Source organism: Sinocyclocheilus rhinocerous, unplaced genomic scaffold (assembly GCF_001515625.1).
Source record: "Sinocyclocheilus rhinocerous isolate Xijiao unplaced genomic scaffold, SAMN03320098_v1.1 scaffold453, whole genome shotgun sequence".
NCBI lineage: Eukaryota > Metazoa > Chordata > Actinopteri > Cypriniformes > Cyprinidae > Sinocyclocheilus > Sinocyclocheilus rhinocerous.
Window position 1 is genome coordinate 1,340,917 of NW_015655565.1, and position 15,322 is coordinate 1,356,238.

Here is a 15,322-nt window from a genome sequence, read left to right on the forward strand (position 1 = left end):
GCTCAAATTGAAATTAAGTTTAATACAAAAACAATGCTTCAGATATGTCTCATGGTGAAGGAACAAATAAGTTATCCAGAATAATGGGCTGTTTTTAATGTTAAGAGAATGAGCATGACAAGTTGCAGTGTGTAAGCTTCTTGTGTCTACCCTTGAGAATGACCTAACACACCCCCGACTGATTCGCTCCTTCGGAGCAGGTGCAGATTGCTCTGCTCAGTAATCTTTACAATTAGACCATATACAATGGGCCCAATCAACCTTGACACTCTGTACCAAGGAAAGAGAACTCACGGATTCACAGCAGCCTGCAATACAAATACTGCAACACAGATAAAGAACTAACCTGTCAAGTGATTAAATAGATAGATAGTTTTGTAAATATACTCAAATAATACACATAACCAAATACATAATTTACTTCAGTAATATTCTAATGTATTTTGTACATAATAATGTGTATAATGTAGCTGCACATTTGTTTCAAAACAATTTCGCATTCACCCTGGACATGTTTATTGAGGAGCAGCAGCAACTGATAAATTATGCTAACAATATATAATTAGAGCCCACTTGAGAATGTTGATGAGTTGTGCGTAATCAAGAGATTCTTCACCCTCGTTTCATGTGGGTCTCTGAAGAGGGCAGAATGCAGGGACATGCCTATGCTATTTGTGTCATTAAAGACATAATACATCTGCACAGAGGATTCTTTTGTTGTCAAATTAATTTAAGTGTGGGGGGGGGGCACATATCTGTTTGTCATTCACATCCCCCATTTTCAAGTATTTGAATATCCCATTCTCAACCCATATTTACTACTTGCCTCTATTCATTTTTATCGACTATATTTCAGCTGTGCTATTTATGCATCCTAATCAATAGATTTCTGAGACTATTATGCTGTTATAATCACATCTGGAGCTCATGTCTTACGCAATTCATGGTTGTTTCAGTCTTACGTACTAAAACAGTCTCAACCTCCACTTCAGAAGGACATTTTTTCCATATGCGAAATGGTTATATTTGGGCTAGAAATGTCCAGGATGTCCGTCCTGTTTATGACGTCACACACTGGCTTCTGAATCTCATGAGAACTGAGCATATCAAACTCTACATGCTTCAGCTGCCCAAAAACAGCAGCGACATGCACTCATCCAGGATATCCTACAACAGAGTCGGAATGGTGACTCCCCTGTTTGCTTGTTTTTATTCTGCTCCATTCCAAGCTCCACATCCGTCCACTGGTTCAAAGAGGGTTCACGGAGTCTAAGAGTATACAGTGAAGACTGTGGAATCAAAACTCCTTTCTTGCCTATCACCACAGAGAAAGACAGGGAGAGAAAGAGAGAAAGAAGCACACTTTGTAGGAGACAGAGCAGCAGGAGAATGTAGTCGGTGACGCCTCATAAATATCTACAATGTCTATGATAAGCAGAGAGGACCTTGTGTTCTCACAGCCGGTTCTCTGCCTCACTCGGAATCGAAACATGCATCATTCCTGTCACCCGAAACACAGTGAAGAGTGACCCCTTCATAAACTACAATGACCAGGACATGACTGCATAAAAATGACACAATGATAATTTGATGCATTAGAGGCTATAGAATTTAGATATTTTATCCGCAACAAAATATTTGGCCTATTTTAAGTAAAAATGTATTTTTATTTACAGCATTTATTTGTTTATATTATTATTATTATTATTGTTCATTAAAAGATGAAGGAAACTGCTTAAAGGGATAGTTCACCCAAAAATGAAAATTGATTTACTCCCCGTGATTTACTCACCCTCAAGCCATCCTAGGTGTATGACTTTATTCTTTCAGATGAATACAATCGGTTATATTAAAAACATCCTGGCTCGTCGGCGCCGATAGCCTTGTGGTTAGTGTGTCAACATATAGTGCAACTGCGCTCACGGTGACCCGAGTTCAATTCCCCCTTCGAGGTCCTATGCCGATCCCGCTCCCCTCTCTCCACCAAACACTTTCCTGTCAGCTCTCCACTGTCCTCTCACATTAAAGGCATAAAAAGCCCATAAACATAACTTAAAAAAAAATGTCCTGGCTCTTCCAAGTTTTGTAATGGCAGTGAATGGGTGTTGAGATTTTGATGTCCAATAAAGTGCATCCATCCATCATAAAAATGCTCCTCAAGGCTCCGGGGGGTTAATAAAGGCCTTTTGAAGCAAATTTATGCATTTGTGTAAGAAAAATATCCATATTTAAAACTTTATAAACCGTAATCTCTAGCTTCTGCTAACTGTCATACACGCGTTCACTAGAGAGTGGTGTTCCAGCGGATGACGTAGGACATAGGCATAGCGTAAGCTCCGGTAAGAACATGCTGGTCTCACGAGAACCAACTTTTGTTTACAGCAAAGGAAAACCAGTCTCCTCTTGGCTTATATCGAAATCCTCTGACATTTTTCTTTACAAATCCTCATTTTGTACTTACATTTGTGAACAGTGTTTTGTTTTGCTCTCTCCTCTGCGCTTCCGCGTTCGTCACTTCTCACCGGAGCTTACACTGCGCCTATGTCCTACATCATCCGCTGGAACGCCATTCTCTCATGAGCACGCATACAACAGTTAGCGAATGCTAGATATTATCGTTTATACATTTTTAAATATGGATTTTTAAATATAACTCCGATTGTATTTGTCTGAAAGAAGAAAGTCATGTACACCTAGGATGGCTTGAGGGTGAGTAAATCATGGGGTAATTTTCATTTTTGGGTGAACTATACCTTTAAAGGCAGGGTATGTGATTTTTCAAAAACACTTTAGAAAACTGATTCTGGCCGAATAGCAAAACAAACTTGTAGCCAATCAGCAATAAGGGGCGTGTCTACTCGTGATGTGGAGGACAGCGCGTTCAGTGCATGGGACGGACATTAGCCGAATTATGATGCCATCATCCATGAGATTCCTTCACAGGGATCTGCTACAATTTCTCATTCAGGAACTGAACCGCAAAAACAAAGCAAAAATTTGACACCTGTTGGCCACACCATGTTTGGTGACCACCATTTCCAAGCCAAAAGCTTCTCAGGACACGGTGTGGGCAGCCATATCCTGTTTCACTGCCCCTGTGTGCACACCATTTAGCATACAGATGGAGTGTGTTGGAATCATATTGTGTGTCCTCCTGCTCTTTGTTTGCCAGTCATAACTCCAGAGGTGGGCACAATGCTCCCTGCTCTTCAAAGGGCCGGTCACACCTGGGAGTGTTCTGAGAAAGGGAGTAGGCACCATAGCCAGCTGCACAGACGGCCTCTTACACTAAAGCACAATGGGCGAGCTGTAAGAGGTCCATGTGTCGGGTTACATATGAAAGTGCTTGGCAAAACTCTGGACGAATTTGGGAGCCATTTACTAGAGGAGCTCATTACTATTTAATCATCAGTAGTGACATAGTGGAAACATCATGTGATGGGCTTGTGTGGTGTATGGTAGGGTTTCTTATTACCTGCGAACATTACATTACGCTAACTAACTTTTTACTACAGAAGCTTGTTTCCCCAACAAGATTAAAAAAAAGTAACTGCAACCTTTTATCTTGCAATACTTAAAAAAAAAGTCAGAATTGTGAGATATAAATTCAGAATTGCGAGATGTAAACTTGCGATTCTGAGAAGAAAAACGAATTGTGAAATATAAATTTGTAATTGTGAGAAAATAAGTCTGTGAGATGGAATTTTTACTGCATGACAAAAAAAAAACAACAACACAGAATTGCGAGATGTAAACAAAGTATGTAAGCTTCTTTACGCCACAAAAAAAAAAGCTATAATTGTGAGATAAAATGAGGCTTACATACTACTACCATCTTTTAAAGACTTCTTTGAAATGTCTTATTTGTATTCATGTTGGTTTCATATGGTTTAAAAAAAAAACTTTTATAGCTTAAGAAAAAAAGTCTTTATATATAGAGACTTTATATATACACATAAACTTGATTTTTGATTTTATATACACACATATAAATATGTATAATTTGGCTCAAATATGGTATAACATTTTTATAAGCAGTCTATGCCCCCCAAAAATATTAAAATTTATTTTAATTCAAAAATTAAAAACATGCTCATCATTGCATTTTTAACGTATTGATGAACAAGTTAATAGATGTGCATTACGCAATTCATGAGCACTGATAAAACCAAAATGAGTAAAAACGTGCTTGCAAGTGTAATAACTGATGTTCAGTTTTGAAGAATACTACCATAGCCCTTAAGAAGATACGGTGAAGGTTAGCAAATGCTCTGAGAGGCAAACAGACTGACAGGAAGACTTGCATCTCATTGAACAAAACCCTGAGGGGGTGTTCCATGACCTGTTACCATCTCGTTCCCTGGCAACAAGTTTTTCACGCAGCGCTGGTTGTACTATAGAATTTTTGAGGAATGCTGTAGGTGGATTGGAAGTCAAGAAACTCAGCCTTCAGGTCTGCAATGATAACATCTGTATGTATGTACTGTACCTCAACCCAGGAACTCACAGCATCCATATCAATGTAATACACCTCAAGGAACTCTGCTTACAGTGAGGAGCAAACTCAAAATACTTAAAGAAGATCTGAACACAAGCACATCAGTGTAGGTGATCCACAGCCAAGGGCGGTGGAAAAAGAAGCCCTTATCTGTAACACAAACCCACATGCTGATCATGAGATGCTCAGAAGCTGGTGTAGCTTGAAAGAGGAAACAAATGATCACTTACATGTCAGATTTTGAGTGCCCTGCCCTGAGGCATTGGAAGCAGAGTGAAAGTGAAAGCAGGAATTACTGGAAACCAGGACCAGTCTCAGCAGGACAATTTGAAAAATTACTTCCTAGCAGGCAAAACAGATTATGATGCCATGAAAACTGAAATGAAAATATGATTATTACTCCAAAGGCTCAAATGCATTAACACTAAAGAATTAAAAGAGCAGTTTTGATGCACAGATGCAAAATACTGTGATTATACAGTTAGATAATTCTTTAGACACTGACAGATGGTAAATAGGGCTAACTACGAAAAGGCTAGATTTCATGCCACAGGCTATGTTTGAGTGGTTAGCCTTAGGAGGAAATAACAGGAAGGGAGGACAATCCCTTGACACCTGCAATCTCATGTGCACTGATTACCAGTGGCGGCTCGTGGGTTTTAAAATAGAGGAGGCACACTAATTGTATTGGTCTGGGATCCCTGCCGATTATTAGGGGTTCAAGCACGCAGTGCTGAAACCCTATTGTAATTGTTAGAATTTTTTTTATTATTATTATTTTTCTCCGCTAAAACTGATCGTGCAGACCAAACCGTAAGGCGTAGAGAGATTAAACTTGGCCAGAAGGTAGAGCTCCCTGAGGGGACATTCTGACAAAGACTCACCCCAATCGGCCAAAGGGGGGCGCTACAGCGCAAAAAACTAAAATTTCAGACATTTTTGGCCCTAACTCGTGCACCTTTTGTCGTAGACTCAAAAATTTTACATTGTTGCGATCTTTGGGTCAACACGAACGAAAGTGGAGTCAGACAGATTTTCTCTAGGACGCACGGTTTTTCCGTAAAATTGTCCTATATCCCAAACCTACTTTTGCGAACTAGTCCTAGGTTTTTCGCCTGATCGGAACCAAACCACTGCAAAAATATTCGGTGGACATTGAATATCAATAATTATCAAAAAAAGGTGAAATTTCGATTTTTGTGCGAAAAAATTTTCATAGACGCTTTTGCGCCAAAAAGCGTCTATGCTAACGTTAGCCAAATATTATTTGAAGCATAACTCTTGAACGGAATGAGATATCTTCACCAAACTCGGTACACATATGTAGGAGCTCAATCTTTGGTCAGATAAAAAAAAATTGCGCTGCTCTGCCACTTGGGGGTGCTATAAGACAGAAAAAACATAAATTCAGCTATAACTAGGCAACCGTTGGTCTGATCGACTTGAAAATTGGTATGCAGCGTCTTGGTCCAAAGTGGCACAAGTGTCTATGAGGATATCACGTAATTTACGTCTCTGATGATTGGTTGATATTAGACCATATCAGTTGATATGCGAGGGTTCTTTTCTCAACACTGGATGGTGATTGGCTAATTTTTTTTTTTACCAACAGAGGCACGAGAGCTCAGGGCTGCGTTCAGCCCCGACAAAAACGGTGCAAAACGTTTTTTAAACGGAAACGGCTACCCTTCCCCCCTCTCCATCACTTGTAATTACATCAGCAGATTCGGCACATTCGCGATAGGTTATGGTATTACAACTGTGAAATTACAAACAAAAAAATACACATTTTGAGACAGGAACTGAAATGAATTGTGAATTTTATTAACATTAAATCGTCCTCCTCCCATTTTCACCTCAAAATTATGGGGAAGCTGTACTTCCCCTGACGAGCCGCCACTGCTGATTACAAGTATTGGTTCTGGCAACTTAGCTTGGCTTTAGTGTCATCTGCACATCAACTTCTACACAATTAGCCTTATTGAATCAGTCTCATTTATTGACATTTTATGCAATTATTAAGCAAGTAAATTAATGATGAGCTGATGGCATAAAATTCACATTAAGTCGATAACATATGTGAACAAAATCATCACAATTACCACAATGTGTTCCATAACAGGAGCGACTTCAAGAGGCTCCAGCTGCAACTTGTCTCTGTCCAAGCCGAACACGAGAGTGGGGCGTGGCGCGAAGCAATCAATCACAATAACACGGCCAATCAAAACAGTTTCTCTCTGTTTGCGCGCTCTATCCATTTTGTGTAGAAAATCCAATTCTAAATGTCTACAACCAATCAGCATGTCCCGGTCCATGTTTGATGCTACTTTGGTCCAATGAGATTTCAATGTGGGCGGGCTACCTGACGCAATGCCGCCAGATTACCACTTGCTGGCTTTCATATATTTGATGATTCCGCCAGTATTACACACTATTTTACCTCAAAAGACATATATTTTTTTATTATAATGAGATTAAAAGAAACCCCTGGAGTATGTTGTCAAATTTGAGATATGCTAAATAATTTTTCAAATTGTATCCCATCTTTACCCCTTAATAAAAATGAATTAGACTCTTTGTAAAATCCATTTGATTTATAAAGAACAAAAATTATCTTAATTATTTAAAAATGTCTCATTTTTTTGGTATTTTCTTGTAACTGTTCTTGTGTTGTATGATATGTTTGTTATTAACAAAATACACTGTTAAGAAAAAGACAGTTTGCTATTGTTTACAGTTTGCTATTGCAGGGGTGATTTTTTTTTTTTCTTTTAAGGAGAGCAAAAGTGGGTACATGTTGTCTTAGGCAAGTTGCATAGGCAAGACAGCTCAAATGTGATAATGTATCAAACTGAAACTGATAGCTAGATTCGCACCAAATGTTAGAAATGTTTCAGTTTACGTACTTTCTCATGATAAATATTCAAAGGGGATACATGTGTAAAGGTGATACATTAGGCAACTAAAGATCAAGTCAGCTCTGCAAACAAACTCAGTGGGCTGTAAGTTAATATGTTAATATGACATATCTGTGTCTTGCATATAAGTAACAATATGGGCTATCGTTCTACCTTTAAAGGGTTAGTTCACCCAAAAATGAAAATTAGCCCATAAACCATTTGAAACCCACACCTTCTGTATGAGAGAATCTTTTGAACAGCATTTCCATACACTGTTGCTAGAAGCTCAGCAGATAGGCTTATATTAACAGGTGGACTAGAGTCAAAATTATATATGCAAATAATGTGAAACTATAAAATACTAACTGACTGAAGAAATTGGCAGCCTCAAGAGACCCGTTAGTAATGTTTGCTCAACAGAGAAAGCCTGTTTCTGCCTCACAGAAAATTATTAAAAAGGTACTGTAATTGTCAAATGAAGTTTGAGTCACACTGTGAAATAAAGTCACAATTATGAGAAACAAAGTCATAATTACAATAAAGTTGCATAAATTGAGGTATAAAGTCACAATTATATTTTGTGCTTGATAAAAGTATACAGAGAAAATTATGAGATTGGCACCAAACTCAAAGCAGCACAACTCTTGTCTCCCACACATCATTTTCATTATAAAGTGAATTTCCCTCTGCAAATCAAACCGATGCCAGGCTTCACAAAGACAACATCTGGAATATTCATAATCCATTGTGTATAGACTGGTGTTAAAGGGATAATTCAAATATGAGCTCTATATTTTCACTATATAAGCCAGTGTGTGGAAATCAAATATGATAGTCAACAAAAACACATGCAAACTTTTTATTATTATTTTAGTTTTTTGTATAAAATTTCAAAAACTTCATTTCAAACAAATTATCTATTATTTAATGTCAGGCATCACAGGGTTAATGATAAAAAAATGCACCTGAAAGAATCACGACCGAGGCAAAATCTTCATGTAAACTTGTCCCACCCCCACCATTAATTTCTATTAGCAAGCTAATCCCATTAAGGTGTACTATGAAATAATCATCGCATCTCTAGAGCGGTTCCCAGTTCATTACATTAAACACACAACAAGAAAAGCCAAAAAAGAGCTTAGTACATCTGACAAAGCCATCAGTAAATCAAGAAGCATAGAAAACATGCTTAAGTGCCCTTGCCATGTCTTCTCCTCTTCCCTGCCTCACAGATCACTCATTGTGTCTTGTTGTGAGGCGTGTGGTTGCTATAGCGAAGTGGTGGTAGTTGCACTCAGTTACTTAATGCTATTATTTGTGACCCCCTCACCCAACCACCTGTCCCTCCTCCACAATCCCCGGACATCCATCAGTAAGGCTGTCTAATGATTACCAATGTGCCTAAAAAGAGCAGAGATGAAAACAAACATTACCTTGACAACTCAACTCCTCTCGAAGCTCTACATAACGGAGAACTCACTCTGACCCCTAGAGAGCTCTGGATGAGAAAGACTTCACAAATTGTCCCTCAGTTTTGGATGAAAACATCACGTGACATCACTAAAAAGTCTAATAACGTCAAAAAACTTTAAATAAACACGTTAATAAATTAAGCTTAATGCTGATAAGATGATATGCAACAAAGGCCTAATATTACCTAATTTGATGATTCCAAGTTCAAAAATATCAATGAGAACTTTCCATTAGTTTTTCCCCCCACAAAATCTGTAACAATCTGTTGTTTGGATGTAGCAGAAAACACCTTGGTCATATGTATATTTTATTTTGTCGATGGACAAAATTCTAACCTTGAAATCAGGATTAGGTATTAAATAACATCTTCAGAATCATTCATGTGAAAAATGGCTGAGAATTGAACAAATAGTTGTAGCCTGGTTTAAAGGAAGATAGGAACTATGTTTTTTGCGGCAGATTTTCTGTTGATTAAGGGATAATACAATACTTCTTCACCTTAAAAATGGTTGTCGAAAGCAAAAATGCTTCAAAATGCACATCTTTTGTGGAAAAGTGCGCTAGAGCAAAACGTGCACTATTTTTGGAATCGGCACCCCAAAGAAACAAGTTCTGGATTTCATTGAGAAAATAGTGTTGTGTAGCGTCTGGACCACTCAAACACACAATATATATTTTGTTTTTATATTTAACAAATACTCTGTAACCCCCCTCAGTTAACAAGTTTACAATTTTGCATATGTATAATTTTGCACAGATACCGACTAAAACTGACACAAATAGAGACTCCATGACCTAAGGCAGTAACCTTTTTATTCATTTAAACTGAATGCAGATCAATGTAATACAGAGTGCACATGCAATATTTCATTTTTGAAATATATATATATATTTTCAAATGTCAAAAGATACTTAATTGTGTGTGTGTATATATATATATATATATATATATATATATCCGTTCGAGGTGCCATACATGAAAACAATCAGTAAGTTTGGAAATCAAGCATTACTAACAGTGGCACATGACAATAAATCAACAATTTATTAATTTTTAAAAGAAATGAAGCCCTATCCTGAGATAAACGTACAAAACACTCAAACAAGTTCAAAGATTTTTTTTTATAAGAAGAGATTAAGAAAATGATATCTGAGGCATTGTGATATGAAATAATGCTTCCAAATCAAATGCATAATTCTTAAATGTCTCATTTGCATACTTTAAAAGGAGCGCTTGAAGTTTAAAAACACTCCCATTGTGGACCAAACCAAACCTGTTTGTCTTTTTCCACAACACTCGTTTTGACTGATTATATGGTAACTTGTGAATTAGCACACTGACCATATGTATTGATAAAGCTGATAAACAATCACAATAGAATATAGACTACAGAGTACAGTGATAGGATAGAGGAAATTCTTTACAATAAGATCCAATCAGCTGGTAATACTCAATTTATTTAAAGTGACGGTGATAATAGTCATGACAAAAACAAAGATAGTATTAACAAATGTTTGTGCACTTCAATATTATATTTTCAAATGTCAAAAGATACTTAATTGTGTGTGTGTATATATATATATATATATATATATATCCGTTCGAGGTGCCATACATGAAAACAATCAGTAAGTTTGGAAATCAAGCATTACTAACAGTGGCACATGACAATAAATCAACAATTTATTAATTTTTAAAAGAAATGAAGCCCTATCCTGAGATAAACGTACAAAACACTCAAACAAGTTCAAAGATTTTTTTTTATAAGAAGAGATTAAGAAAATGATATCTGAGGCATTGTGATATGAAATAATGCTTCCAAATCAAATGCATAATTCTTAAATGTCTCATTTGCATACTTTAAAAGGAGCGCTTGAAGTTTAAAAACACTCCCATTGTGGACCAAACCAAACCTGTTTGTCTTTTTCCACAACACTCGTTTTGACTGATTATATGGTAACTTGTGAATTAGCACACTGACCATATGTATTGATAAAGCTGATAAACAATCACAATAGAATATAGACTACAGAGTACAGTGATAGGATAGAGGAAATTCTTTACAATAAGATCCAATCAGCTGGTAATACTCAATTTATTTAAAGTGACGGTGATAATAGTCATGACAAAAACAAAGATAGTATTAACAAATGTTTGTGCACTTCAATATCCTTCACAAAAGAATGAATCCAACAAGATTTAGGAAAAACAACTGACTGATTAATCAATTGGAATTAAGCTAGGGAATGCTTTGTGCATAAGAGAATCTGAACTGAACTACAACAGAGCGACAATCTGATCCAGAAAGCTTCAGCTCACCTTGATAAAATGTTTGCAAGTGAAATTACAAGCAGCCTCTCAAATCTTCGAGGTATCATGGAAAATATTGAGGGTATATTGATTATAATCAAGCATTTATAGTCATCACCCTATATATTCATACAGTAAACTGCAACTGTAATACAAATTATTTCAAGTATCATATTCAAGGGATTTCAGGAAAGTCACTGTGCTTTGTTGCTGTGACTTTAGGAGGTACCAGTCCTCTGACAATATATGGTATTTGAAATTATTATTTTTTTTTTTACTTCAGCAGGCAAGCTCATGCACCCCTAATATATTCTATTCCATAAGTTCTGAAATAATTCAGAACAATGTTATAGTTATGATGATTATGGCAAAGCAGCGTTAAACCTGTAGCACTAGCACTGTACTCACACTTTAGGTTTTTGTAGTAGATATTTCATGAATAAATTCTGTGCAAAATACTCAGAATATCAACTTAATGTTAAGCGGCAATAAAAAATAAATAAATAAAAACACCTCAGTATTTTTCAGCATCATCACTAACCCTGAATGTCCCAAAAGTCAGCTTTGGACCTGAGATAAATGCAACAGCGTAATTGTTTTTCTTTGTCAATGATTGTTTTATAAGAAGTGGCTCTCAAGTTCTCTCATTTGTGTAGCTGCCTGTGTGTTAGTCACATAATTTACATTAATTATTGTGATTATTTACTTGCTTATTGATATTTAAAAATGAATGTCATTCTACTAAATGGCCTGACAGCAAAACTGGTGGGAATATGGCTAGAGGTCTCACTTTCTGACCACAAAGTACAGCTTCAATCACGAATGATCCTCTCTCTGATGATATCAACACAGTCTTTCAGATCTTACCCTCTCAAATTAGAGTGGAACAGATCACCATTACAAAGTCTTTAAGGGCCGGGGTGTGAATTCAAATGGCTGGCTGAAATTCCTGACATGTTAAAAACAAAGCATTCGGTTACACGAAACAAACTCACAATGAACCTCTTCAGCGGATGGCACACAAGTGCTGCTTAAGACAATAGCTAGAACCACAATAAACAGATAAAAGTGTAAGAAATAACAAAATAATTAACAGTTATGACCATTTTGATTACTATATATAAAAATGTATGCAATGACTTGTATTTCTGGATGGCTTGGAACCGTTGTGTTACACGTTGGTGGAGATCTTGTACTTCGGTGACATGTTGCTGTGGAACCAGATGAAGCTGAAAATGACACCCATCGTTTTAGGGATGCTCTCATCAAAGGCAAAGGTCATGGCTTCGTGAAGGGGAACTTTGACCACCTCGATCAATTCACCCTCTTGGGGTTTACCTCCTCCCTCTCCGACACGATTCTCCTCGGACACCTCTGCGTAGAACATGGTCTGCTTCGATCCAGTCACTCCGACTCCTGACCTGTGGGGGAGGAAAGCACAAGGGACTCAGGACACTTGATAATAACAAGCCAAAAAGAGCAATACGAGAACACAGAAACCTGGAGATGCCCCAGTTTTCATTCATAAGACACTGCAGCTATAAACTGTGAATGCAACTATGAATGTTCTGTTTTGCAAGATGTAAGCTAAAGAAGCAACATTTGAGTGAAATAAATGCTAATGCTAAATACAACTCTTAAGATTTTATTTCTGATTTCGAATGTTATTGAACTGCAACTTTTTTCGCATGATTTGAGCTAAGGCAGCCAAATTGTTGCTAAATGCTAATGCTAAATACAACTCTAGTTAATTTTATTCCTGATTTGAAATGTAACCTTGACAAACAGCTTCCCAGATAGCACACGTACGTCTGCAAGATGTCTGCTAAAGATCGCTTCATCTGGAAAGCATCTGCTGTGTACAAACATCTGATAGATGTCTTTCAGACGTCAGATTTACATTCTAAATCATAACCATCTTAAGGACATCTTCTAAACATCTGATAGGAAACCTCCTATAGACGTATTGCAGATGAGCAAACACTCAAAAAATACGTCTTGCAGATGTAAATGCAGACGTCAAACAGACATCAGTATTAGCACATTTTTAGCATGATTTAAGCTAAAGTAGTCACATTTTTGCTAAATATTAATGTCAAACACAGTTGTTAAGAGTCTATTCCTGATTATTTATTCCTCATGTTGTAACTTTGTAATGTAACTTTGATAAGGAGTGCATTTTAACATGATTTAAGTTAAAGCCACATTTTTGCTAAATGCTAATGCTAAATACACTCTTTTTAGCTTTTATTTCTGACTTGAAACGTTATTGGAATATAACCTTGACAAATGTTCCATATGATTAAAGCCAAAGAAGCCACATTTTTGCTAAATGCTAATGCTAAATACACTGCTATTAGCTTTTATTTCTGACTTCAAATGTAACATTGACAGACAGCTTACATTTTTAACATAATTAAGAAGCTGAGCTAAGAAGTTGAATTTTCTGCTACTGTACCACTGTTGTCAAATTGTACTACTGATTTGAAATGTAATCTTGGCAAACAGCTTGGTAAATTTCTGTCTTTCCCCATTCAGATAGGAACTGTACTTCGCTTCTAAGATTATAACCAACCTAGAAACTAGCTGCCCAGGGGTGTTACCCAGATGACCAGCAAGTGTAATTAAAAGTCATTAAAAGCACTTACTCATGAGTAAAAAAAATAAAATAATTGGATTATAAATCAGGGATTTATAGATGAGGAAATATCAACCACTCAAGCTGCTCTCTGGCTATATTGTGACTAGGTAGGGGCACAGGGGTCTACTGTGAGGACCTGACAGCACGGAGAAAGACCTCTCATACCTTAATGGACAACAACATAGCAGCATCTGGTAAGCGCCACTGTGACTGAGGCGTTACCTCACCTGAGACTCTGTCATGGAGACGTCACCACGGAGATCTCCCTGACACCCTGAGAGCATTACAGAGATGGGAAGCTTCTAAAAGCCCCTTCTTTTCCTAGTATTTTGTAGTCTGAAACAGATTTTTTGAAATGAGCTCATGAAATATGGAAGAAAATTACAAGGCTGTGTTGCCTGCACACCATCGAAGTGATGGATGATGGCCTGAGGAGGCAAAAATGGAACAAGCCCCAGCAATCACTTTCTAGGATGAGTTTAACCACAATGGGTGCGTTGCAAAACATGACTACATTTGAGAGGACGAATTTCAAGAGAATCTCCAGGACTCCACCGTGTATGTTAACAATGAGGAATGGGGTCTACGCTGACACCCACTCATGAAGAATAAAGACAAGAAATGACAAATTAACTGTTCTGAACCCCTCCTGGGGCTCTAAAGAGGCCAGAAGATACAGTACTTCTACGGTATTTCTATTAAATCTTTGGACAATTCCAGTTTCATGTTTTCAACACAGAAGATAGAATCCTCCTCTCTTTAGGAGAAAGTTTAGCACTACAAATGTCAGTGTGGCTCTATTATTCTGATGCTAGTTTTGCAAATTGAAAGCACAATTCAGATTACTCCTGTTCCTTCAGTACTGCCCAAAATAACGTAGCTTAATTTCTGTGATATTAGCTTCACCAAACAGAACAGCAAAAATAATGACATAAGCAATGTTTTGATAGAGCCACAGTGCTTAAACACTTTGGGACAGTAAAGTCTTTTTTTCTTTTTTTATTAAAATAAAGCAGTTAATACTTTTATTCAGCAAGGAGATATTAAATTGATCAAAAGTGACAGTAAAGACATTTATAATATTTCAAAAGAATTCTATTTCAAATTAATGCTGTTTTTTAAATTTTCTATTCATCAAAGAATCCTGAAAAAATAGTATCACAATTTCCACCAAAACATTATGCAGCTCAATGTTTTCAAACTTCATAGCAAGAAATGCTTCTTGAGCATCAAATCAGTATATTAGTATGATTTCTGAAGGATCATGTGACACTGACGATTCAGCTTTGCCATGAATGAATTGCATATTCAAACGCGAGTTTTGAGCATTGTAGAGTAGGGTTTGTAGTTTGTCATTTCTCCGATCACAAATGCAGACATGGTTTTATGTTCGATTCAGCTTTGCCATGAATGAATTGCATTTTAAAATATATTAAAGGGGTCATATGATGCGATTTCAAATTTTCCTTTCTCTTTGGAGTGTTACAAGCTCTTGGTGC

The 15,322-nt window shown here is 36.9% G+C and overlaps 1 protein-coding gene and 1 long non-coding RNA gene across 2 annotated transcripts in view; both read right to left on the minus strand.

Annotated features, from left to right (window-relative positions):
• Nucleotides 1–4,165: 4,165 nt before the first annotated feature.
• On the minus strand, nt 4,166–6,675 carry LOC107718434 (uncharacterized). The gene is made up of 3 exons (XR_001637410.1): nt 6,601–6,675; nt 4,729–4,874; nt 4,166–4,648 (listed from the first exon to the last, which is right to left on the minus strand). It is a non-coding gene; the product is annotated as an uncharacterized LOC107718434 (long non-coding RNA).
• Nucleotides 6,676–10,475: 3,800 nt separating this feature from the next.
• The window catches only part of nudt14 (nudix (nucleoside diphosphate linked moiety X)-type motif 14), a 33,865-nt gene continuing 29,018 nt past the window's right edge, over nt 10,476–15,322 (minus strand). The window contains exon 5 of the mRNA XM_016525461.1: nt 10,476–12,603. Coding sequence (XP_016380947.1) covers nt 12,354–12,603 — 250 coding nt within the window. The 3' untranslated portion in view covers nt 10,476–12,353. The remainder of the gene's footprint in view (nt 12,604–15,322) is intronic.